Source organism: Stegostoma tigrinum, chromosome 8 (genome assembly GCF_030684315.1).
Source record: "Stegostoma tigrinum isolate sSteTig4 chromosome 8, sSteTig4.hap1, whole genome shotgun sequence".
Classification (NCBI taxonomy): domain Eukaryota; kingdom Metazoa; phylum Chordata; class Chondrichthyes; order Orectolobiformes; family Stegostomatidae; genus Stegostoma; species Stegostoma tigrinum.
Genome location: NC_081361.1, coordinates 98,456,798 through 98,484,390, shown reverse-complemented (window position 1 = coordinate 98,484,390; position 27,593 = coordinate 98,456,798). Strand labels below are relative to the sequence as shown.

Sequence of the window (27,593 nt, the reverse complement as noted above, 5' to 3'; positions counted from 1 at the left end):
ATGGGGTGGGTTAGAAAAGCTGAATGGCCTCCTCATGCCTCTGTATTGTAGAAGGACAAGGGCAGACAATGCGTGGGAATCTTCTCCTCCAAATCACTCACTGTCTTAACTTTGAAATATAATGCTGTTCCTTCAGTGAAAATCCTGAAATTGCCTCCTTGGTGGATGTACACAAGGACTGCAGTGGTTCGATAGGGCAGCTCCCACCTCATTCTCTAGGATAATTAGGAATAGGTAATAAATATACTGCCCTTGGCAATGACTCTTGAATGAAAAGAAAAGCATTTTCAAAATTTCAAAAGTCTTCAAACAACTCACTTTAAAAGCAATACTTTATTGCTTTTAATATACATATTTATGCAAAAATTCACATTGCTTTTCAGAAACGAAACCCATCGTGTGGAACAGATGGTAAATAGTTGTGATAAATGATTTGTTTTAATGCATTTAAAATTGCAAACAGTGAAAATACATCTTTGTTTATTCACACCATAATTATGGAAGCAGAAAACAAAAAGATCTTCTGAGTTCAAAATTAAGGTTCAGACAAAATGAACAGCACACATGCAAAATAAACACAAATTGCTGGAGAAATACAGCAGGTCTCACACCCTCTGAAGAAGGCTCTCTCGACTGAAGAAGAGTCATAATTGAATTACCAGCATGAAACCTACGTTGCAAGATTCCGGAATCTTCATTGCAGTGAAGCCTGTGCCGGCACATGACCCCTTTTCTAACCTAAGAACCTTTTACAAACATTGTGAAATCTGTTCCTGACGCCTACGTTTTTCGTTTCCTTTTTCAATGTTGGAAGCTTATCTCACTTTTTGCCACGTTACTTGTATAACTAAAGATGCACATTGTGCGAACATTAATGGTTCAAGTTCTCCATTTTAATCTGATCGGGCAGAGAGCATTCCACATGTCTTCAGTTTGCATTGCTGCTGTCGGATTCGCGCTGTAGTTTAGGCTATTTCCAAACCAGGCCCCGATACCACCAAGTTTTAATTTTTTCACAATAGATGACTTGAGTGAAAGGCTCTCTGGGTCGTCATACCAGACCTCATGGTAAACATCTTTATCCTGCCAGAAGAACCAACAAGAGTTAGATGTAGTTCTTAGGACCGAAGGGCTCAAAAGGTATAGGGAGAAATTCAGAATAACGGTCTGAATATGATGTTCAGCCATGATCATACTGAATGGCAGGGCACGTTCTAAGCGCTGAATGGCCTCCTCCTGTTTCTACATACTTAGGAGCAAAACTTGGGGCATTGCACACTTCCAGACACAATGCTGAAAATTTGTTGTTTCAGTATTTAAAATACGTTCAACTTTCACTTGTATCAGAGTGAGAAACACAGATATGAAAAGCTAGATTGTTCGATACCCAATCAGAAATTTCTGGAGAAACTCAGCATGTCTAGCAGCATCTGTGGAAAGAAAGGAGCTAGGAAAAGGTGGTACATATGTATTAGCTTGAAGACAGGGGTGTTGTAGGGGATGGGGATGGGGGGGGAATGCGGTTGTGGAGGAATGAGTGGATAAAGGGAGACAGACACCCAGAGAGAGAAATAACAGATGGGCAGATAAAGGGATGGAAATAGTAAGCTAGAGAGAAAAAAAAGCTAATAATGGGGAGCATCATGAAGAGAGAATGGGTTGGCTGTGCTGAAAGCAGCTCACGTGATCACAGGCTTATTGAACTCAAAAGTATTCAATGCAGATTAGACAAAATGTTTAACAAAATGCACTGGTTTTGTGGCTTTTTTTAAAAAATCAACTCCCAATGTCTTGTCAATTATCCAATTTCTCACATTTTCAACTGTACAAACTAGATACTCTGAACTTTGCTAAACTTGGTGCACAGCAAATGCTGCATCATGAGACACTGCATGTTCTCACTCAACAAGGATTTTTTTTTTCTTTATTCATTAATGGGATGTGGGCATCACTGGCTACACAGCATTTATTGTCCATCCCTGATTGCCCAGAGGGCAGTTCAGAGTCAACCACATTGCTGTGGGTCTGGAGTCACATGTAGGCCAGACCAGGTAAGGATGGCTGTTTCCTTTCCTAAAGGGGGAAGGTCATTAGTGAACCAGATGGGATTTTCTGACAATTGACAATGGATTCATGGTCATCATTAGACTCTTAATTCCAGATATTTTATTGAATTCAAATTCCATGATCTGCCATGGCTAAATTCGAACCTGGGTTCCCGGAACATTATCTGAGTCTCTGGATTAACAGCCCAGCAATAATACCACTAGGCCATTACCTCCCCTGCTGTTGTGCACAGTCTCCACTGTGTTTTGTCTGATAACAAGCACGCCAGCATCCACAAACAGAGCTGTGTCAAGACTCTGTTTAAACAAGGAATAACTCACTGTAGCATCCTGGAGTGACACAAAAACAAACAGGAACACTGAAACAGAGTCTTTGCAAACAATGGTTATCCTAACAGCTTCGTCTGCTGATGCTTGGCCACCCTACCCTATGTTAGAAACATATCAGAACTGACTACAAGACTCCTACGACCTCTTGGAATAAGGATAGCACACAAACCAACAGCCACACTTCACCAGTTACTCTCAAAGACAAAAAAAACTGCATACTCACAATGAGCAGGACAAATTGATATATAAAATACTTCCGGCAGCCACAAGAAACACTATATAGGACAGACAGGCAAGAAACTCACCACCAGGATACCTGAACACCAATTCGCAGCAATACGACACAGCCAACTCTCCCTCGTTCCATTACACTCCGACATAGAAGTGCATCAATTTAACTGGGACAGTATTAGGGCAAAACAGACAGACAAGCATGAGAATTCCTGGAGACCTCGTTTTCAACCACTGATGCAATAAACAAACATGTTGAAATAGACTCCATCTACATACCACTACAGCACAAAACCAAAAACCGCTATGACAGACTGGAACAGATAACTTCACAGCGGGACAGAACAGCAGCACTTCAACAGAGACTACAGAGCACTGACAATGTCACCTAGACGAAACATTTGCAGTGAAACCAGTTAGCTTGGCAAACCAGCCAACAAGTCCAGTCTTACCTTGTAAACAAAATACGGGGATTTGTAGTTATCATCCCAATATCTACCAGTGATTGATCTGGGCAGCATCTGCATGATCTGTTTGTATTCCACCTGCTCTACAACTGGAGAGCTGCACGAAACACTTTCAAAAGGAAATACTTTCAATTTGCATCTTCCAGGCTGTAAATTACAAAAGGGAAGAAACAATTGCATTTGTGCTTACAATGCTTTGCTAACATCAAAAACGTAAAAGTTAACTGTTTGATCTCCATGTTTATAGGCTATGAGAGACAGTTAGCAACAAAAGCTCAATTGAAATTTTCAAAGATTAGGATGTACATTAAGGGTTATGGAGCTCATGAAAGATATTGTTGTCTTCGCAGCTGATGGTAATCCTGCACAAGTCCACTCCCAGAGTGTAACCTGGTTTGGTCGGCTACACATATTCCATTTTGTTTACTGTGAAGGTCAGTCACTGAATACAGTCACAAACCAATGTACTTTTAGCAAGGTTTATGACCTCAGCCAATAGAACCAACAGACAGGCCAGGTCACAGAATGAAACATGGCATGGCAGATCATATATTTAATTTTTTGGTTTGTTTTAGTTAACCTGGTGGTGTAAGGGACCACAATTGTTATCCTTTTTAGTACTATAATCCAGAATGAAAATACAATACTTCTATATAGCTGAAATGCCAGGACAGATTTGCAATTTGGAAAAATCGAGCATTTTCAGCAAGTGAGGAAACATTGCTGTTAAAGCAGTGAATTAATGAGGCAGTTTTAAAGTTAAGATTGCGTGATGAAGGCCCTCGGATTGGTCCAACTCCAGTTTGCTAAGGATCTGTAAAATCTGTAATCTCTGGATTTCCCAAACAAATGTACTGCGTGTAGTCTATTTGGATTGTTAGATGATAATGAGACAGACAGTTTATTAAACTGATTATGGAGACAATTTGAAGACAAAAAGACAAATTGTAAGAGAAAGAACACCTGGGAAGAATAATATCAAGTAATTAGAACTTTAGTCATTACAATCAACAATAAATTTCTGCAAGAATAAAAATAACTTTCCTAGAACACACTGTATGACATGTAAGCTGTTGAAGAACACGACTTCCCACCACCTTCACAAGGACGACTGGGGATGGCCAATTAATGCTGGCCCATCTAGCAATACCCACAGCCCATGAACAAGGGAAAGGGGCAGGCAATGCCAAAACCCCAAAAGTGAAGGCTGTCATCAAACTTCCTGTCCTAACCCTGAATGGGACATCGTGAAATTTCTGTAAACGTGTGGTTTTATTGGAAATTTATGTCTAACCTCAGCATAAAGCTGTACCACTAATAGTTTTATTACAAAAACAGGCAAAGATGGTATGTTTCAGCAGAGTGTCAAGCAGTTTTGAAGAAACTGAGGGCAATCCAAATAAATGAATGGGTGTTGGATGTCCCTGACTTAAAATGATGAAAAATAAAAGGAAACAAAGTTAAGTGGCATTGTAGACAGTGTCAATGACGGCACAAAACTACAAAAGGATATTAAGAGACAAAGTGACTGGGCAAAACTGTGGCAGATGGAGTTCAACATAAACAAGTGTGAGGTTATCCGTTTTGAACCAAAAAATGACTGACCAGGGTACGTTCTTTATGGTGTGAAATTAAATGCAGTGAATGTATGAAGAGACTTGGGGGTTCAGGGGCATAGATCTTTAAAATATCATGAACAAGTGTAGAAAATAATGAAGAAAGATAATGCAATGCTGGCCTCTATATCTAGAGGATGTGGGTGCTAGGATGTAGAGGTTATGCTGCAGCTATACAAAACCCTTAGTGGTAGATCCCACTTGGAGCACTGTGAGCTGATCTGGCACCACACCTAAGGAAGGGTATATGGACCTTGAAGGAGTACAATGCAGATTTAAAAGATTGATATCTGGATTTCAGGAGTTAAGTTATGAGGAGAGATTTTACAAACAAGGCCCGGTTTCTCCAGAATTTAGATGGAGAATGGGAAATCAAAGTGTTCAGGAAATGTCAGGGTAGATAAAAATGAACTATTCCCACTGTTTGGGAATTCTGGAACTAGGGGGCATAGTCTGAGAATTAGGCCAGACTGTTCAATAAAGACGTTAGGAAATATTTCTGCACAGAAAGGGTGGCAGATGTTTTGAACTCTTCCACAAATGGCAGTGGATGCTGGATCAGTTGTTAATTTTAAATCTGAAATACATAATATTTTGTTCAGTAAAGATATTAAGGGATATGCGCTAAAGGCAGGTTTATGGAGTTGGGCCACAGGTCAGCCATGATTTCATTGAATGGTAGAACAGGCTCAAGGGGCTGAATGGCCTGCTCATGTTTCTATGTTCCTATAACATGCTGTTTTATTGCAAGGTGATGTATCAGGAATACAGGAACCAGTCAGATACATTTCTAAGAAATGAAACCAATACCAGAAGAAACGAATACCTCTGAAAGTAGACTTTGGGATTATTATTGGCTCTTTAACATTTGAAGCTGATATCTGTTATTGTTGCAACAAAAACTGCTGCTACAATAGTGATAACAACATGTTAGCTTCTGTTGATAAATGTAAAATTGTTCCAACAGAGGTTCTTAATAGAATATTTAACACAAGAATTGTTCACATTTCTTGAAATGTCACAACAGGTCATAGTGTAATACAACACAAGAAACAGCCTTTCAGTCACCAGAGATAACAAAGTGTAGAGCTGGATGAACACAGCAGGCCAAGCAGCATCAGAGGAGCAGGAAAGCTGACGTTTTGGGCCTAGACCCTTCTTCAGAAATGGGGGAGGGGAAGGGGGTTCTGAAATAAATGGGGAGAGAGGGGGAGGCGGATAGAAGATGGATAGAAGAGAAGATAGGTGGAGAGGAGAAAGACAGGTCAAAGAGGCAGGGATGGAGTCAGTAAAGGTGAGTGTAGGTGGGGAGTTAGGGAGGGGATAGGTCAGTCCAGGGAGGACGGACAGATCAAGGGGGCAGGATGAGGTTAGTAGGCCGGAGATGGGGGTGGGGCTTGAGGTGGGAGGAGGTGATAAGTGGGAAGAAGGACAGGTTAGGGAGGTAGGGAAAGGCTGAGCTGGTTTTGGGATGTGGTAGGGGAGGGGAGATTTTGAGGCTTGCGAAATCCACATTGATACCATTGGGCTTCAGGGTTCCCAAGCAGAATATGAGGTGCTGTTCCTGCAACCTTCGGGTGGCATCATTGTGTCACTGCAGGAGGCCCAGGATGGACATGTCATCTGAGGATTGGGAGGGGAGTTGAAAATAGTTCACAACTGGGAGGTGCAGTTGTTTATAGTGAACCGAGCGTAGGTGTTCTGCAAAGCGGTCCCCAAGCCTCCTTCAGTCACCATGTCTATGCTGATCAACAAACACCAAACTACAATAATCCCATTTGTCTGCACTTGGTCCGTAATCTATGTGGCCCTGGCATTTTAAGTGCTCGTCCAAATGCTTCGTTAATGTTATGAGAATACCTGCCTTCACCAACCTCTCAGCAGCACCTTCCGTATTTCTACCACTCCCTGGTCAACTTAAAGCTGTGCCCTCTGGTCTGAGTCATATCTGCCATGGGGAAACCCATACTCCACTCTGTCTATACCGCTTATAATTGTGTATACCTCAATCAGAGCATCTTCCTGCCTTTTCTGCTCCAAGGAAAACAAACCCAGCCTATCCGGTCTCTCCTCATAACTTGACTTTTCATCCCATACAACATCCTGGTGCAAACAAAAAATGTTAGAGATCACAGCAGGTCAGGCAGCATCCTTGAAGAGAAAGCATGTTGTGATTAGGAGTTATCCAGACACAGAATGTCAGCTTGCTTTCTCTCCATGACTGCTGTCTGACCCACTGTGGTCTTCAGCACTTTTTGTTTTCAGTACAGATTCTCGCAACTGCCATAATTTCTCTAATATCTTGGTGAATTTCTTCTGCACCCTCTCCAGTGCAACCGTGTCCTTCTGATAGTATGGTGACCAGAACTGCTAACAGTATTTCATCTGCAGCCTAACTAACGAAAAAAAGTTGTAACAAGACTTGCTTGCTTCTATATTCTACACTGAAGTCAAGTATCCCGTATGCCTTCTTCACCACCCTGTCTACCTGTGCTGACACCTTCAGGGATCTATGAACTTGTACACTAAGGTCCCTTTGTTCCTGTGTATTGCCTGGGAACCTACCATTCATTGTGCAAATCTTTCCCTTATTAGACCTCTCAAAATGCATCAGCTCACACTTATCAGGCTTAAATACTATTGCTCTGCTGTTTGTCATTTTTATAAATGACCTGGATGAGGGCGTAGAAGGATGAGTTAGTAAATTTGCAGACGACACTAAGGTCGGTGGAGTTGTGGATAGTGACGAAGGATGCTGTAGGTTGCAGAGAGACATAGGTAAGCTGCACAGCTGGGCTGAGGGGTGGCAAATGGAGTTTAATGCAGACAAGTGCGAGGTGATGCACTTTGGTAGGAGTAACCAGAAGGCAAAGTACTGGGCTAATGGTAAGACTCTTGGTAGTGTAGATGAGCAGAGAGATCTCGGTGTCCATGTACACAGATCCTTGAAAGTTGCCATCCAGGTTGACAGGGCTGTTAAGAAGGCATACAGTGTTTTAGCTTTTATTAATAGAGGGATCGAGTTCAGGAACCAAGAGGTTACGGTGAAACTGTACAAAACTCTGGTGCGGTCACACTTGGAGTATTGTGTACAGTTCTGGTGCAGAGGAGATTTACTAGGATGTTGTCTGGTATGGAGGGAAGGTCTTACGAGGAAAGGCTGAGGGACTTGAGGCTGTTTTCATTAAAGAGAAGAAGGTTGAGAGGCGACTTAATTGAAACATATAAAATAATCAGAGGGTTAGATAGGGTGGATAGGGAGAGCCTTTTTCCTAGGATGGTGACGGCAAGCACGAGGGGGCATAGCTTTAAATTGAGGGGTGAAAGATATAGGACAGATGTCAGAGGTAGTTTCTTTACTCAGTAGTAAGGAAATGGAACACTTTGCCTGCAACGGTAGTAGATTCGCCAACTTTAGGTACATTTAAGTCGTCATTGGATAAGCATATGGACATAGATGGAATAGTTTAGGTTAGATGGGCTTGAGATCGGTATGACAGGTCGGCACAACATCGAGGGCCGAAGGGCCTGTACTGTGCTGTAATGTTTTCTGTTCTATGTTCTAATTTACCAGCTGATCCAGTTGAAACTGTAACCTGGTAATTTCGTAGGTGGTGCATTTTCAAGAATGTGGTCGTACTGGACTAGTTTGAGAATTTGGAAGCAAAATGACAAGATTGTTTTTATAAATCTTGCAGAAAGAGTAAGTTAGATTGTGTTAATGTAATTTTCTTACGTTGGTTTGTATATATGTTATGTTTCCCTGCTGATGAAACACATTTAAAAACAGGGTCTCATCTCTGTAAGGGTGAGGGCATGTGAGGCTTCACATTTTTTTTCATTTTTTCACTTTAAACTGGAACGGGAACTGGACACTGCTATATAATTGAAAAACTTTTTTTTGCAACTTATAAAAATGAAGTAGAGCACCTTTCTACCTCTGCGAGATAATGTTGTTGGAACGGTTTAATCGATGCATTGAGTTCAAAGGTCAATTGGGTGACAAACTTTGGATGAGTTCAGCTTCAGCCTGCTACAGATCTATGAGTGAGCAGCAGCCAGAGACCTCTAGAGATGGTAAACAAAAAAATCTCTATCTCCTCGTGTGAGTGAAATGACAAAAAAAAAGTTTTAAGGAAAGCTAACAACAAAAAGGTTTGATGTGGAGGACTCGGGTGGACGAAGGCAGAAGTATGTGACATGAGGTTATAGTCCAACAGTTTTATGTGGAATCACACAAGCTTTCAAATTGCAGCCCCTTCGACAGGTCCAATGGGGCAACTGTCTCACTGTTGGACTGTAACCTGGTGGCATGTGACTTCTAAAAAAAATCTTGGTCACCAGATCAGTTACTGAAATAACAAATGACCACTGCTTTACAGACACCAGCTTGTCATCATAGTTGAAATCATAAAGAATTATGAGAGACAATTTAACCCACCTTTGTGACCTAAGCTTTTGACTTTCAGAATTTTGTACACCATTCAGATATCTCCCCCATAATTTCAGTGTCAAACTGCCTGTCTTAATCATAAGTGCAAATGCATGTATTTGGATTTTTTCAAAGGGGTACAGGTTAAGTTGCACAGTAGCAGATTGGTAATCCTTACCTTTCTCTCCCGCCTGTTAAAATTAGTTGTGTTACAAAAATTGGAACCTTTTCTATGAAAGACGAAAGTTGGTATCTATTGATTTTTGTTTTCTACAGTGGTCAATCAGGCAATTTGGTTACCTTGGCAATGACATTGGGGCAATGCAAGTTTTGTTACGGCTTCTGGAACAATGGGGCATAATTGAAAAGTGCACTCTTCCAGTTGTGACACTGTTCAGAAATTGGAACATGAGGCTACATTGGTTCTTCAACAATAGAAGTTAATTACACAAAACAAAAAATAAATCAAAACCAAGCTATTTAAATAAATAACACAATCAGAAACATCTTAAAATACACAGCAAACAAGGGGTCAACTTATTCCAGAAACTTTTTGTTACAGAGAAGCAAATCTGATAAATTAGACTGTTGGATCAAATCTTTCAATTCTATTTCACTGATTCTCCCCAGTTTCTATCCAGTGAATTGTGGAGTCTTCAAGTATGAATATGCACAAAACTGAGAGCTTCTATTTTCTTACCATCTCATAAGCTGCTGATTTCTAACTTAATGCTCCAGGTCTGGAAACTGCATCAACTTAATTTTTGAACTAAGTAAATGTTTTCCATGATGTGCTCTAAACTAAAACTGCTTTCTAGGAAAGAACCTATAATTCCTTCCTATCCTGGTCAGGCTTCCTCTGATATGCCCAAAAAGTTTTAGTCTTTGGGTTTTCTAAACTGAGAACAACCTCATGGCCTTCAATGTTGATCAATCTGTTGTAAACTACCACAATATAAACATAGAACATAACAGCACAGTACAGGCCCTTCGGCCCTCGATGTTGTGCCGACCTGTCGTGCCGATCTGAAGTCCATCTAACCTACACTATTCCATGTATGTCCATATGCTTATCCAATGACGACTTAAATGTACTTAAAGTTGGCAAACATCTTATTACATTGATCGTCCAGGGGTTCACAATCACCTGCTGTTTGATAGATGCTGGATCAGATAGCTGGTCACAGAGGACCATCTGATATTGACTAACCCTTCACAAAACTCCCACCTGTCATGATTTTGCAATCCAAACTCTAAAACATGTACATCACAGGAAAAAGTTGCCATTTTCCCCTAAAAGAACCCCTCCCATATTCCTTCTCTCTCTGCATGTCATAAAACTCAAGTCAGAAAACATCACAGTAATTATCTGCCCAGGTGGCTCGCTGGTCATCACCTAATTTTTTTGAAATACTGTTTTGAACTCTGTATTCAAAATGACTTATCGACCTTTAAATGAAACAAGCTTGCAGAACAGAAATTCAAAATCCATTTTCACCCAAAATTTCAACTAACAATATTGTAATATGAGCCTTCTTAAGAGTTTGGGAGTTCAGGTAGATTAGGAAATATCGAACAGAACCATGGACAGATTTGAAGGATTGAACCTTCTACTACATTTCCAATATTCTTTGAATCTGTGCAATTTACAATCTACTGTGCAATTCATATGAATTTATAATATTTTATTTACAAGAACACAAATCTTGGAACATCCTGATGAATTACAATATTAATTGGCATGAATAACATCGAGGCAGACAGCGTGTCAGTGTAAATTAGAGAAAAGTGAGTGGAGGACAGGTACCGAAATTGTAACATTTCTGAAAAATTCTAGAATGAAACGAATTTCAAAATAACATGAGTTTCCAAACTAGATGCAATGATGGAGCCATGAGTGTGCCAGAGGAATTTGTTTCCAAAAAACAATTTTACTCTCATTTCTTGCATAATGCAAACTAACCATTTCTCCTTACCTCAGAGAGATGGTCACAAGGGTAGTCATAACCATACCAGAGGAGTCCTAGTATGAGCTTTTTGGAATCAACACCCAGTCTGATATACTCAGACAGACCTAAATGGGCAGAAATGTATTGCAAAGTAAAAACCAAAAGAACTGCGGATGCTGTAAATCAGGAATAAAAACAGAAGTTGCTGGAAAAGTTCAGCACATCTGGCAGCACCTGTATGAAGAATCAGAGTTAACATTTCAGGTCTGGTGACCCTTCCTCAAAACTTAGCTAGGTAAATGGCAGTTTATATGCAGAAGATCGTCAGGAAGTACAAGAAGCTGGTGAAGATTGGGCGGGGTACTTTTGGGGAGGTATTTAAAGCTTGTCACTACCAGCCAGGCATAAAAGTGACTTTGAAGAAACTCCTAAGGGTTTCAGAGCAGCTCAGGGGAGAGCTGGACAGCAGCATTTAGGGAAGCAGCCCCGGAGCATTGTGCACAGAGCAAGTGCAGGTGGTGAGCGCAGGAACAGGCTGTTCTAGGGCCAATGGTGAGCGTGGTAACAGGCTGTTCTGGGGCCGATGGCGAGAACGGGAACAGGCTGTTCTGGGGTCGATGGCGAGAACGGGAACAGGCTGTTCTGGGGCCAATGGCGAGAATGGGAACAGGCTGTTCTGGGGCTGATGGTGAGAGAGGGGGAACAGGCTGTTCTGGGGCTGATGGTGAGAGAGGGGGAACAGGCTGTTCTGGGGTCGATGGTGAGAGAGGGGGAACAGGCTGTTCTGGGGCCGATGGCGAGAGAGGGAGAGCAGGCTGTTCTGGGGCCGATGGCGAGAGAGGGAGAGCAGGCTGTTCTGGGGTCGATGGTGAGAGAGGGAACAGATCGCCCAAGTCAGTGGTCAGAATGAGGTCAAGCCTTTGGAAGTGTCCAACCCGAACATGACCAGAAGCTTACAGACTGTGATTTTAATATCAACTGTGTTCCTTTGTTTTTGTACACTTTAGTAAGAAGGGCTGTAATGTTTTAACATCTGAACTTGCTTTATTTAGTTGTCTGCTTTGGACTCAGATTCTGTGCCTCGGTATTGTTATCTAAGATGGCACCATAAATGGTAGCTTATAAACTTTTCACTCTACTCATGCCAGTGAGTTTGTGACAATCAAAGCTAATTCTAATTCTAAAGAAGATGGGTGGGGTTGGGCCAGTAATGGGTGGACAATAGTTGGGGACAGTTCCCAAACAGAGAGAGGATCAGTTGGACTGACAAAGGAGTTAATAGCAATCTGGCTGGGAGGCTGAATAGCTGATAATGTGAAGTAAGATAACAAGGTGTAGAGCTGGATGAATACAGCAGGCCAAGCAGCATCAGAGGAGCAGGAAAGCTGATATTTCAGGTCTGGGCCCTTCTTCAGAAATGGCAGGGGGTAAGGGCATTCTGAAATAAATGGAGAGCGGGTAGTGGTGATAGAAGATGGATAGTGGAGCAGATAGGCGGCGAGAAGTCGGACAGGTCAAGTAGGCGGGGATGAGAGGGGGTGCTGGTCTTGGTTTGAGGGTGGGGAGATTTTGAAGCTTGTAAAGTCTCCATTGAGACCATTGGGTTGTAGGGTTCCAAGGTGGAATATGACGTGTTGTTCTTCCAGTTTCTGGGTGGCATCGTTGTGACACTGGAGGAGGCCCAGGATGGACATGTCATCCAAGGAGTGGGAGAGGGAGTTGAAGTGGTTCGCAACTGGAAGGTGCAGTTGTTTGTCACCGAGCATGGGTGCTCTACAAAGCAGCCTCCAAGTCTCCACTTGGTCTCCCCGATGTAGAGGAGGCCACATTGGGAACAGCAGATACAATAGGCCACATTAGCGGATGTGCAGGTGAACACGTTTGGTGTGGAAGGTTTTTTTTGGGGCCTGGGATGGGGGTGAGGGGGAGGTATAGGGGCAGGTGTAGCACCTCCTGCAGTTGCAGGGAAAAGTGCCAGGGGTGGTGAGGCTAGCGGAGAGCGTGGAGTGGATGAGGGAGTCACAGAGAGAGGCAGTTAAGGGTGGGGAGGGAAATATAACCTTGGTAGTAGGGTCAGATTGCTGGTGGCGGAAGTGGCAGAGAATGATGCAGTTGCGAACCACTTCAACTCCCCTTGCCGCCCCCAACCCACCCCCCGACTCCCTGGATGACATATCCATCATGGGTGTCCTCCAGTATCACAATGATGCCACACGAAAACTGGAACAACACCTCATATTCCACCTTGGAACCCTACAACCCAATGGTCTCAATGTGGACTTTACGAGCTTCAAACTCTCCCCACCTCCAACCTCATCTCAAGACCAGCCCTGCCCTCTCATCCCCACCTCCTTGACCTGTCCACCTTCTCTTCCACCTATCCGCTCCTCCCACCTCATTGAGCAACCCCCATCCCCACTTCCTACCTCCACTGACCTCTACTAGCTTCATCCCTGCCTCCTTTACCTGTCCAGCTTCTCTCCACCTATCTGCTCCACTATCCGCCTTCTATCACTGCTCCCCCATTTATTTCAGAGCCCTCTTCCACTCCCCCATTTTTGAAGAAGGGTCCAGACCCAAAACATCAGCTTTCCTGCTCTTCTGGTGCTGCCTGGCCTGCCGTGTTCCTCCAGCTCTACACCTTGTTATCTCAGACTCCAGCATTGGCAGTTCCCACAATCTCTGTTAATGGGGACTGCTAGTGACTAACAACAGGTGGTGTGAAATAGCAGGCGATGTGATAACAAGGCCAGGTGTGTGTTTTAGTGGGCTAGGACATGGGAGAGTTCTTAGGTTAATAGTCTGTAAGTTAACATTGATATGGAGCAGGCATACCATCTGCCAGAAGATCATAAGGTTCATACCTGATAACGTCTCGTCATAGGGAGCATTTGCTTTTGCAAAGCATTCATCCCTCACATCACTTCGTATGTCATGGGCCTTCACATATAAAAAGTCACAGGACTGTGCCATTGATGCATAATCATAGCACTTGCCATCTGGACAGACTGGTGTCCAAGGAATACTTACTGAGACCTACGGACCAAACAGCAAGAGAAAATTAATAAGACTAACATTACAGAACATAGAACAACAGTACAGGCCCTTCAGACCATGATGTTGTGCTGAACTTTTAGATTAGATTAGATTCCCTGCAGTGTGGAAACAGGCCCTTCAGCCCAACAAGTCCGCACCGCCCCTTGAAGCATCCCACCCCAATTCATCCCCCTATAACCCACAACACCCCTGAACACTATGGGCAATTTAGCATGGACGATCCACCTGGCCTGCACATCTCTGGATTGTGGGATGAAACCGGAGCACCCGGAGGAAACCCACGCAGACCCAGGGAGAATGTGCAAACTCCACACAGACAGTCGCCCCAAGTTGGAATCGAACCCCAGTCCCTGGTGCTGTGAGGCTGCAGTGCTAACCGCTGAGCCACCGTGCCGCCCGGTGTGATTTTACCCTGTGTGGTTCTTTGAAGCACTGCCAAATGTGAATGGTTCATGAGAACTGTGAAATTTACAGAATAGAAGAACACCACTGATCACATTACACCACAGGAAGAGGCCACTTGGCCCATCATATCTCAACCAGTGCTCTGTGTTGCAACCCAGACAGTCCCAGGCTCCCCCTGTATACTTTATACTTATGTACTTTTTTCTAAATCTGTCATAATCTTTTGCACTTCAGTCAGATCTCCCTTCAATCTTCCTTGATCCAAGAATAGCTCCAGTTGCCCCAGACTTAAATTGGAGCTCAACTCCTGCAACTCGTAACAACTTTGATGAGTGTCTAGTGCATGGTCTTAAGGAATATCACATACCTCTTAAAGTGTGGGGACCAGAACTAGTTTCATAATTTATTTCTGGGATGTGGGCATTACTGTCTGGGACAGCATTTATTCCTGTCCTTTGTTGCCGTTGAGAAGGCGGTGATGAGTTGATTTCTTGAACCACTGCAGTCCATACGCTATAGGTAAACTCAATATGCCCTCAGAGAGGGAATTCCAGACTTTTGTCTCAGCAATATTGAAGGAACGACGATATATTTCCAAGTCAGGAAAGTTAATGGCTTGGAGGGGAACTTGCATGTGGTGTTTTCATGCCTCTGCTGCCCTTGTCCTCTGGAAACCTGTGATAGTAGTTTCAAGGTTTGACTGGTCAGTTTGGACTGTTGAAAAATCTTTGGTGAATTTCTGCAGTGCATCTTATAGAAATTATTTAATACTCCTACTGAGTGTGCATGGAGTGGATGTTTGTTTATGTGGTGCCAATCAAGCTAGCATCTCTGTCCTGGATACTGTCACACTTATTGATTATTGATGGTGCTGCACTCATCCAGGCAAGTGGGGAGTGTGACAGTACTGTGTCTTTAAGAGAGATATGTTCTGTGTTGTTTCTGTTGCAGAGAGGTGTTGCCACAGTGGTAACAGAATGTCTGCTTCTGACGGGCAGTTGGTAAACAGTTTGTGAAGTTTCCCTGGGTATTTTTCTTTTAAACTGAGACTGAAGAAGCCTGAACGGCTAGGATCAGGGCTCACCCAGACTCAGGAAGTTTTTCAGTTTGGCCTTCAGTTAGTTGAAGATTCCTACTGGCTGCTGAGCTCAAAGCTTGAGTCCTCTGCAAGAATGAAGTCTTAGATTACGAATCTTCCTCTTGAAAATCAAAAGGGGCAGGTTGTTTCTTTCTTCTGGACTGAAGGGCGACAGCATGTGAGAATCGTAGCTATTTTGCTGAATTGCATTTTTGCCAAAGGATGCATTTATGGTTCTAAGGCAGGGTCACCAGACCTGAAACATTAACTCTGATTTTTCTTCACAGATGCTGCCAGATCTGCAGAGCTTTCCCAGCAACTTCTGTTTCTTGTTTTTTTTTGTGTTGCATTCGGTTGGTTTACAGAGGGATTACCTTGTGTAATAATGACTCCACACAGAATTTCCTGGGGGAGTAAGCAGCCACTTTGGGTGGTTTACAGAAGGTCAGGAATGTAGAGGTTTCAGAACTGGGGGACAAACTGAAGTTGGGATTGCCTTTGTCCCTGAGGAAAGGTGTTGTAATTGCAGCAATAACTCAGCATTTACAATTGCCAAGAATGAAATCAGAATCTTTGGAAATGGTTAAAATTCAGTTGCAATTAAAGTATTTGAATTAGAGGCAATGGCAAGAGTGAAAAAATGAAAGAGAGGTAAAAGCAAAATAGAGGGCGATAATTTCAGTGGTACAAAGAGCAAAATAATTAAAACATCTCAAATATGTAAGGAGTGATGATGGCCTGGAAGTATAATCACTGGGTTATTAATCTAGAATCCTTAGTAAAGTTCTGGGGACCAGGGTTTGAATTCTACCATAGCAGAATGTTGAATTTGAATTTAATAAATATCTAAAATTAAGAGTCTCATGACAACTATTGTTGATTGTTGAAAAAACCCTCGGTTCATTAACGTCCTTTAGGGAAGTAAACTGCCATCCTTACCTGGTCTGGACTACATGTGACTCCAGACCCACAGCAACGTGGCTGTCACTTAACTGCCCTCTCAGCATTTAGGGATGTGCAAAAAATGCTGACCTGGCCATGACCCCCATATCCTGTGAAGGAATAATGAAGATATGAAAAGGAGATGACGTCGTTTGAAATGTGATTAGGTCAGAAATCACACAACACCGGGTTGTCGTTCTCTCAGAGATAGTATGAACTGTTGATGCTCAGAGATAACACAGTATGGAGCTGGGGAAACATAGCAGGTGAGGCAGCATCAGTGGAGCAGGAAAAATTGACGTTTCTGGTCGGGATCCTTCTTCAGAAAGAATTTCCTGCAGAAATGTGTGTCTAGCCCAATAAGAAAGGAGGCACAGCTACACTGGGATCCTAGCAATGAGGTAGCACAAGTAGATCAAGTGACAGAGGGAGAACATTGAGGGAACATTGATCATTGTACATTGTACTTTCCAAGACAGATAGTAGAGAAAGGGCAGGCAACTACAAATCAGTTGAGTTGAGCATTAGTGGACCAGAAACTATTGGAGAAAATAGTAAAGCAGAAAATTAATCTCCACTTAGAGAGGCAAGGTTTTGATCAGGATAGTCAGTGTGGCGTTGTCAGATGGAAGTGGAAATCTGGTAAAGAATCTGGTGGGATTTTTCACGAACATCACCAAGTGATTAAATGATGACAGAACAGTTAATGTAGTTGATATGGATTTCAGCAAGGCCTTTGACAAGGTCTCATATGGGAAACTGATAAGGCAGGTAAACGTACATGGTGATTATAAAAGTTGTTTGCACAAATGACTTAGTGATAGGAGACGGTGGGTGGTCATCAAATAAAAACAGAAAGAACTGTGGATGTTGTAAATCAGGAACAAAAACTTGCTGGAAAAGCTCAGCAGGTCTGGCAGCATGTTTGTGCAACTGGAGCTTGGTGTGCGGTGGTGTGCCACAGGGATCAGTGTTGGGTCCCTTACTTTCTGTGTTATTCATAAATGATTTAGATGAAATGTGGGAGGACGACAAGTTAGTTTGAAATTGACAAAAGATTGGCCAGGTGGTTGACAATGAGGAGGAAGGTTGCAGGAGTGTAAAAATGGATTGATGGGATGGGCAGATCAATGGCAGGTGGAATTTAATCCTGATAAATGTAAGGTGATGCGCTTTTGAAGAAGGAACAAGATAAGGGAGCACTCAATAAATGGCAGGACACTATGAAGCTCAGAGGATCAGAGGGATCTTGGGGTTCTTGTTCACAGATGCCTTAAGGTGGTAGGCCAGGCTAACAGGGTGGTTAAGAAAGCATAGGAGATACTTGCCTTTATCAGCCAGGGCATTGATTATAAGAGCAGGGAGGTCATCGCGGAGCTATACAGAACTTTGGTTAGGCCACGTCCGGAGCACTATGTGCAGTTCTGGCTACCACATTGTAGGATTGCACTGGAGGGGGTGCAGAAGAGATGTTGCTCAGAATGGAGCGGTTTATCCATCAAGACAGGCTGAATAAGTTGAATAAGTTTGGGTTGTTTTCTTTGGCACAGAGAAGGTTCAGGGGGACCTGATAGAAGACATTAAAAAGACTTGAAGATGACATTCAATACAATGCCACACAACCGGCTTGTGAAAAAAATTGTGGATCATGGAATAAAAGAGACAGCAGCAACATGGACATAATATTGACTGAGGGGTAGGAAGCAGAGAGTAATAGTTAATGTGTGCTTTTCAAGCTGGTGGAATGTTTGTCATGGAATTTCCCAAGTGTCAATCGTGGGATCCTTGCTTTCCTGATAATGTATCTAGACCGGGGTAGCACGGTGGCTCAATGGTTAGCACTGCAGCCTCATAGCACCATGGACCCAAGTTCGATTCCAGCCTTGGGCGACTGTCTGTGTGGGTTTCCTCCGGATGCTCCAGTTTCCTCCCACAATCCAAAGATGTGCAGCCTAGGTTGATCAGCTATGCTAAATTGTCCATAGTGTTCAGGGGTGTGTGGGTTACAGGGGGATGGGTCTGGGTGGCATGCTTCAAGGGGCGTTGTGGACTTGTTGGGCCGAAGGGCCTGTTTCCACACTGTAGGGAATCTAAACCTTGGAGTGCAAGGGATAATATTAGTCTGTGAGTGACAGAACGCTTCAGAGAATTGCAAACTACGAGACGAGCAGTGTAGGTCATCAAGAAGACATTGAAATGTCGGGTGGAGTACTCAGACAGATGATGGATGAAGTTCAATGTGACACAGTGTGATGACCTTTGGCACAGAGAGACAGTATAAAGTAAGGGTACTATTCGAAAGGGCATTCACGAACAGGGAGACGTGTATAAATTTACATTAGTCACAAAAGTAACAGGGCAAGTAGACATAAGAGTTAATAGACCAGAAAATATTCTCGGCTTCATAAATGGGGCCTTAAGAGTACAAGAGCAGAGAGGTCATGATGTTTGGTATAATACACAGTTAAACCTCAGCTGGAATACTGTGTATAGTTCTGGATGCTGCTGTATACAAAGAATGTGAGTACATTGGAGAGACAGCAGCAGAGGTTCATGAGAATTGATCCACTGACAAGACCCTTTAGCCATGAGGAAATATTAGAGAGTTTGGGATTATTCTGCTCAGAGAGGGGAAGGATAGAATTTTCAAAATCATGAGAGGTCTGGACAGAATGGAGAGGGAGAAATAGCTGTGACTCATAGCTGGATCAAGAACAAAAGAGCACAGTTTTAAAGTGTTCTGCAAAAGAAAAAAAATGAGAAGTACAGATAGTAGAGATCGAACAAATCCCGAGAAGAGTATAAAGACAGTAGAAGTATACTTAAGAGGGAGTCAGAAGGACAAATACGGGACACAGATAGCTTTGGCAAATAGGGTTAAGGATAATCCCAACAGGATTTTACAAATATATTAAGGACAAAAAAACAACATGGGAGAGAATAGGGCCTCTTAAAGATCAGCAAGACCACCTATATTTGGAAGCGGAAGAGATGGGTAAGATACTAAACGAGTATTTTGCTTCAGTGTTTACTGTGGAGAAGGATAAGCAAACCAGATAACTTGGGGGAATAAATAGTGATATCTTGAAAACTGTTCGTATTATACAGGAGGACATTCTAGATGTCTTAAAATGCATAAAGGTGGATACATCCCCAGGACCTAATCAGGTGTAGCCTAGAACTTTGTGGGAAGCTAGGGAAGTGATAGCTGGGCCCCTAGCTGAGATATTTGTATCATTGATAACCATGGGTGAGGTGCTGAAAGTCCTCAGGCTGGTTAACTTGGTGCCATTATTAAAGATGGAAAGGAAAAGCCAGGGATCTATAGACTGGTAAACCTGACATCAGTGCGGGTCAGTTGTTGGAGAGGATTCTGATGGACAGGTAATTGAAAAGGCAAGGACTAGTCGGGGATTGTAAACATGGCTTTGTGCATGGGAAATTATATCTCACTAAATTGAGGTTTTTGAAGAAGTGATGCAGAGGATTGATGAAGGCAGATGGTGGACATTGACTGTATGGACTTCAGCAAGGCGTTCAACAAGCCTCCGCACGGTAGACTGGTTAACAAGGTTAGAGCACATGGATACAGGGAGAACTAGCCATTTGGATACAAAACTGGCTCAAAGGTAGGAGACAGAGGGTGGAGGATTGCTTTTCAGACTGGAGGCCTGTAACCAGCAGTGAGCCACAAGGATCAGTGCTGTGACCACTGCTTTTTGTCATTTATATAAATGATCTGGATGTGAATGTAGGTGGTGTGGTGAGTAAGTTTTCAGATGACACCAAAATTGGTGGTGCAGTGGAGAGTGAAGGAGGTTACCATAGAGTACAATGGAATCTTGATCAGATGGGCTAATGGGCCAAGGAGTGGCAGATGGATGTTTCATCCAGATAAATGTGAGGTGCTACATTTTGATGGAATAAATCAAGGCAGGACGGACATACTTAATGGTAAGATCCTGGGGAGTGTTGCCAAACAAAGAGACCTTGGAGTTCAGGTTCATAGTTCATTGAAAGTGGAGTTGCAGGTAGACGGGGTAGTGAAGAAGGCATTAAGTGTGCTTGCCTTTATTGGTCAGTGCATTGAGCATAGGAGTTGGGATGCCACTTTGAGGCTCTATAGGGTATTAGTTAGACCACTTTTGCAGTACTCTCAATTCTGGTCTCCCTGCTATAGGCAAGATGTTGAAAACATGAAAGGGTTCAGAAAAGATTTTCAAGAATGTCGCCAGCATTGGAGAGTTTGAACTTAAGGAGAGGCTGATTGGGCTGGGATCACTTTCCCTAGAGCAGCAAGGGCTGAGGGGCGATCCTATAGAAGTTCACACAATCTTGAGAAGCATGGATAGGGTGAGTAGCCAAGGTCTTTCCCCAGAGTAGGGGAGTCCAAAACTAGAAGGCATAGGTTTAAGGTGAGAGGGGAAAGGTATAAAAGGACATAAGGGCAGCTTTTTCACACAGAGGCTGGTGCATGCACGGAATGAAGTGCCAGCTAATGTGGTGGAGGAGAATACAATTACAACATTTATAAGGCATCTGGATGGGTACATGTGTACGAAGGGTTTAGAGGGATATGGGCCAAATGTTGGCAAATGGGACTGAATTAATTTACACTATCTGCTCAGCATGGAAGAGTTGGACCAAAGGTGTTGTTTCTGTCCAGTACATCTGTACACCTCTATGACGAAGTGAGAAAAAACCTTTTTCACTCAGTGTGTAATGAGGGTCTGGAATGCACTGCCTGGAAATGTGCTTCAGGCATATTAATTTGAGGCACTCTAATATTATTAAATACAAACAATGTGCAGCGTTATGGAGAAAACGCAGGAGATTGGCTATAAATTAAAATACCCATAGGTGCAGGCAATAGAGCTGAATGACCTCCTTTGGCACTGAAAATATTCAGTGATTTTTTGAGGTACACAGTGCCCTTCAACGTCCCAGCTCAGATCAGGTATGTCGGCAGAAGGCAGGATTTGTGAGGCTGATGGAATCGATGCCTTAACCAGAAGACATTCTTGAGCTTGAACTTAAGACCTCATTCAAAGTAGCCTGTATTAGTCACATCTTGTCATGTGTCAACATTTTGATAATAACTTTTCTGTTGCAAACATTACCAGTAAAAATGTTTAGAGTTCTCCATTCTACTTAAAGGGTCCTTAATTTCAGAAGAACCCTTTGTAAATGAGTAACTCATGGAGGATCATGCAGGGTCCGTATAAACAGACAATTTCCTCTTCTTTACCAAGAGTCTTCATGGAGTAAATAAGGACAAAACATTTCCCTGGGCAGGAGGCTCATAAACAGGATTCACAGATTTCAGAGAATTGCCACAAGAGCCCGACACAAGGTGAGATGAGTGTTTTACATGTGGAGTTGAAATGCAGCGTGGAAGTTGATTCGACAGCAACTTTCAAAAGGGAACTGGATAAAGATATGAGATAAACTGGAGAGCAATGGGCAGAGAGCAGGGAAATGGGAGTCACTGGGTGCCTTTTACAAACAGAAAGCACAGGGCTGATGGGCCAAATGGTCTCCTTCTGTGCTGTGTCATTCTTAAACACATGTGAAAGTTACAATTCAGATCTAGACAATGGTGGAAGCTGTGCGTCGATCCAGCTGTCTCACTGGAGGCTCAAATTGCTGCATTACCGAGACCTGCTGTACCTGTAGCTGAAGTTGATTCAACATAACATATCTTACAACTGCCTTATGGCAGGATGATGGTCTAAGAAACAGCAACTAGAAATCACCTGTCCAGGAAAAAAGATCCATGTTTATTTATAAATGCCTAGTTAGTTAAAATATAGTTTGCCTCAATGCCATTTTCGAAATCTTTTACCTGTGATCCAGGTATTCTTTGTCTGAAGATATCTTTAACTTGTGCAACAAACTTGAGTAGTTCATGAACATGTGAAACATGGCCCATTATATCGAGATGCACTCCATCCAGAAACAGATCGTTTATGAGATTCACATTTTGATTAATCCAATTCGATTGTTGAGACAAGTCTGCCAAAATCTTCAGTTGTACATCAGCTGAGGCATAAAGAAGCATACTTTTAAAACTTCAGTCCAGGAACAGACAGTCTCCCAACACTTTACCAAGCAAAACTAGAGCTTCAAGCGGAAAGGAACGGAGGAAGAGTTATTTCAAATTTGCATTCGCATGGTACCTTTTACATTCTCAGGACCTTCTTACATATTATGGGATGTTCGCCTTCATTAGCTGCAGTGTAGAATATAGGAGTAAGAAAGTTGTTAGAACTTTACAAAACATTGGTTAGGCCACAGGTGGAATACTGTGTGCAGTTCTGATTGTCGAACTATTGGAAGGATGTGATTACGTTGGAGAGGTTGCAGAGGTGATTCACCAGGATGGTTTCAGAGATGGTAGGAGAATCTGAGCTAACACGGTGCAGAGCTGGATGAACACAGCAGAACAAGCAGCATCAGAGGAGCAGGAAAGCTGAAGAAGGGTCTAGGCCCGAAACATCAGCCTTCCTGCTCCTCTGATGCTGCTTGGCCTGCTGTGTTCATTCAGCTCTGCACCTTGTTATTTCACCAGGATGGTGACTGGGATGGAAAGTCTCAGTTATGAGGAGAGACTGGATAGACTGTATTTATTTTCCTTACACCAGAGAAGGCTGAAGGCAGTGGGAAATCTGAGTAAGGTATACAAAATTATGAGAGGCATTGAGGAATTGTGAAATTGAGGATTATCAGATCAGCCACGATCTCAGTGAATGGTGGAGTAGACCCGGAGGTCTGAATAGCCTACTTCTGAACCTACATCTAATGTCTTATGGTGTTAAGGCAAAGATGAGCAAAGAATTCTCTTCCTTGTTACCGTAAGCTGTACCTCAGCTGATGAATCAGTGTACCTCCATGCTGAAGTATTACTTTGAGGAAGCATTCTGTGCAGAAGATACGTGGATAGAGGATTACAGTATCCAACACCAAGAGTGATCTGGTAGTACCATTATTGACCAAGATGGCTGAGTCCTGTAGGACAAAGCTGCTAGACTGGATCAGTGGCAAATGGTGATAAAAGAAGAAGGAATAAACATGACAAAACCCCATCTTCAAACTCAGGATATCATACACCGTATTGTGTGGCAGTATCACTGTGGCAACTAAGATAAATGCACATCAGAACCAGCAAAATTGAGCATCCATGAGATATGTTGGGTTATTGCAGCAACAGAACTGTATTTAATCACAATCTTTGACCTTGTGATTGATCTCAGTTCAGTGAAGAGTGCAGAACAGCATGCCAGGATCTCACCATATAGCATAGTGAAGCTACATCACCGGACTACCTGCATGTCAAACTGTGGAAGCAGCATGTGGTATGCTGGAGTAAATGAGTCAATAGCCAACAGATCTAAGATTGGCATCCTGCCACATCTAGTTGTCAATGATGAGGAGGACAAGGTTCTATTCATATTCCTGTCCTCAAAGAGGAGTGACCAGCACATTGGTGATAAAGCTAAAGCACTTGTATGACTGAAAAGTGACAAGTAAATGATCCATCTTGGCATCCTGATGTCTCCAGCATCACAAATGCCTGCTTTCAATTGAGATGCCAACTCAGTTCATTCCCTTTGACATTAAGAAATGGCATTGAGTACGGCAAAGACTACCGTAAAATCCAAATCAAAGTATTGAAGACATGCTCCAAAACTTGCCATGCACTGAACAAACTGGCATATATTTGACCAAATATCTGGAATTAGGATCTACAGATGACCATGAAAGCATTGTCAGAAAAACCCATATGGGGGTTCACCAGTGTCTGTCAGGGAAAGAAATAAGCCATCCTCACCTGTTGTGACTACATGTGTCTGGAGACCCACAGCACTTTTGTTGGCTTTCAACTGCCCTCTGAAATGACCCAGGAAGCCACTCAGTTGTATCAATCACAACAAAGTCTAAACAAAGAAATGAATCCAGGTGGACCACCTAGGAATACTGCGGCAGGTAATCGTCTGCTGACTGCCCAGAGTCTGTCCACCATTCTCAAAGCATCAGGACTGTGATGGAATACCCACCACTTGTCTGGATGGGTGCAGCCCCAACAACACTCAAGAAGCTTGACACTATTCAGGGCAAAGCAGCCCAGTGATTGGCACCACATCCACAAACATTCACTCCCTCCACCACCGATGCCCAGCAAGAAGCAGCGTGTACCATTTACAAGATGCACTGCAGAAATTCCAAAAGATCCTCAGACAGCACCTTCCAAGCCCACAAATACTTCCATTTAGAAGGACAAGGTCAGCAGATACGTGTACGTGGAAAGAACATCCCCACCTGCATGTTCCCCTCCAAAACACTTACCATCCTTGATTTGAAAATATATTGTCATTCCTTCTCTTCTGCTGGGTCAAAATTCTGGAATTCCCTCCTTTTGTGTCTACCAACAGTGCATGGACTGCACCACCATCTTCTTGAGGTGCACTTGGGGATGGGGCAATAAATGCTGGCCAGCCAGATGTGTCCAAGTCTCTCAATTGAGTAAAACAAAGTGCAGAATTATCCAGAAATACTTTGACATGAAAGTGCAGGACAAATTCAACTCAAATTCAGTTTAATTTCTCCATATTTAATTTCTTCCTGATCATAAGCAGGTAGTGACAATACTATTAGCAATAAGGAAAGCACATGGATGTTGACATTTATTGCAAGAAGAACGGAAAATAACAGGAGTGACATTTTGCCACAATTGTACTGTGATTTGTGAGACCACTTCTTCATACTGTATGCAATTTTGGTCTCCTTTTCGCAAAATGGATATCTTTCGGCAAGAAGTAATTCAGAGAAGGTAGCTGGGATGAAGTGGTTATTTTGTAATGAAAGGCTGGAGAGATGAAGCTTGTAACCATTGGAGTTCAGAAGAATAAGGGGCTCTCACTGAAACATTAGATCCTGAGGCAATTTGACAATGTCGTCTTGTGGTAGAGACAATTATAGACACATGTTTTAAAAATATGGTGTTACCCATATAAGAAAGCAATGGGTTGTATTTTTTTTCCTTCAGAAGATGGTTAGCACTTGGAATTCTTTTATCCAGAAGAGAACTGGAGGAGAGTTATTAAATATTTTTATGGCTCAGAAGGAACATATCTTAAGTCCAAGAATACTGGGGTTGGGCAGGTGAGTGGTGTTGAGACCACTATCAGACCCTCCATGATCTTATTAAGTAACGGAGCCTTGAGGGGTCAAAGAGCCCAAACTGATTTGAAATTGTACGCGATAAATGTGGATAACAACACCAAAGAGATAAAGATCAGTGTTCACAGGGAATATTGAACACAGAAAATGTGGTACAAAGCACTCAAGGCAACCCACACAATGTTATAACTAGAAGTATCTATTATTTTATGAAAGAATAGTCCAACAGCAAGTAAGATTGTATAGACATCAGAAGAGTAGTCAAAAGCTTCTTGTGTTACAAATGGGATACGGAAAAATCAGCAAGGCTTTTATCAGAGCAACAGAGCAACTTCAACATGACCGTTACAGATAGCACAGCCATTTAATCACAATAAATACACAGCACATTAACAGACCATTCAGCCCAACTTGTTGATGCTAGCAATTATGTTCCAGTTCAGCCTGAAAACTGCAAACTGCATGTTCCCTTTTGGAATTCCCTACAATTCCTCATGCATTAGGAGGCACAAAGACATATTATTCCATGAGAAGGTGCATTACAATACCTTTCCAGACAACCCGAACCCCATTTGCATGAGCATGACACAGAAGTTCAGAGGGATGATCACGTGTAACCACAATTGTCGTAATCTTCGACCAGTCGTAATGTTTCCATTCAGGTCCTGTATTATCAAAGACAACAGCCTGGTAGAGAACAGAGCAGTCATCAATTCTGCTTAGAAACACACAAACTAGAAGCAGGACTAGGCCATTTGACCCTTTGGGACTGCTCTAGCATTCTATACCATTATAGATAATTCCATCTTTCCTCCCATACTCTTTGATAACTTTTGCCAGAAGAACTATATCCAGCAGTTTCGTGAAAACCTTTGAGCCTTTGGGTCATTTGCTGGATCATTTGTGTCCATACTCTCCACTTTGCAACATTACACTGAAGTGCATACTACCCTCAGCAACTACTAATCAGTTACTTTGTCATTTTACACCATGGTTTGTCCCAGGATTGTTACATTGTATTACTTTAATCCACACCAGAATCTCAGTTTTACAAAGACTGAGGTCAAATCTTTAGATCAATATTCTGTGCAGACTGCAATCCTGAATCACGGGATTAAACTGTCAGCGTGGATCACACTTCATTTCAGAGACTGTACATCAGGGACACGTTTTCCTGCTGCTGCCCTTGTTAAAGTATTTTTGCTCTGCTCAGTCTTCCCGAGTCCCCTGTTTCACACAGGCTGTAACTAGAGCAAGCTTCACACTTTCCCATCTGGATTGTAGACAATAGGATCTTCTCTGCATCTGAGCAGGCTCAGCTTCCCCGATCCTGAGCCGGACTCAGCCTGGGCCTGATCCTTGGCTTGTGTCAACGACCCTTGTCCAACCTGGATCCCCCAGGATCCGGAGTGGGACTGGAGCCTGGCTGGGAGGGACACTCTCTTTCTTAGCCGAAGGCAGGCCATCCCCGAGGAGGGAGGGAATGAACATCCTAAAGAGGAGAATTTCTCCCAATTCCCACAACCGAGCAGAAAGAAAAAAACCGAGCAGGGGGTAGAGAGAGGAGCCGCAGCACATGGGGAAAGACAGGAGCTCCCACACCAATGCTCCATTCCATGTGTTTCTGCGCAGTGACCTTCCAAAGACAACTTCGAGGCAACAAGAGAATTGAATGGTTTGTAAACACCCACCTCGACTTGATACTGATGGTTCTCAGGCAGCTGGTTGCACAGTTTTAGGGATGAACATGGGCAGAAGCCGATGGATGGGATTGTAGAACCTAGGCGGATCTCCAGGGCCAGCACCGCCATAAGCTGCGCCGACACCAAACTCCAGCGCA

General features: G+C 42.9%; 1 protein-coding gene across 2 annotated transcripts; it reads right to left on the bottom strand.

Moving 5' to 3' along the window:
• Positions 1-381: 381 nt before the first annotated feature.
• Positions 382-27,593, bottom strand: LOC125456620 (di-N-acetylchitobiase-like). Of its 2 annotated transcripts, XM_059648266.1 has the most exons (7): positions 27,445-27,593; positions 26,302-26,440; positions 22,419-22,615; positions 13,956-14,127; positions 11,119-11,216; positions 3,080-3,241; positions 382-1,083 (listed from the first exon to the last, which is right to left on the bottom strand). In XM_059648266.1, exons 1-7 carry the CDS (start codon positions 27,562-27,564, stop codon positions 880-882), a joined length of 1,092 nt encoding a protein of 363 aa, XP_059504249.1. In that variant the 5' UTR covers positions 27,565-27,593; the 3' UTR covers positions 382-879. The 2 variants fall into 2 exon arrangements, with proteins under 2 accessions (XP_059504249.1, XP_059504250.1); XM_059648267.1 differs by lacking the exon at positions 22,419-22,615 and having other exon boundaries at positions 26,302-26,418.

Excerpts from the sequence above, each read along its gene's own strand:
- LOC125456620 (XM_059648266.1), bottom strand. The coding sequence starts at position 27,564 with ATGGCGGTGCTGGCCCTGGAGATCCGCCTAGGTTCTACAATCCCATCC. Across the intron at positions 14,128-22,418 it reads AAAGAATACCTGGATCACAG|GTCTCAGTAAGTATTCCTTG; the intron begins GTAAAAGATTTC and ends TTTGGTCCGTAG. Across the intron at positions 3,242-11,118 it reads CTTGTGACCATCTCTCTGAG|CCTGGAAGATGCAAATTGAA; the intron begins GTAAGGAGAAAT and ends TGTAATTTACAG.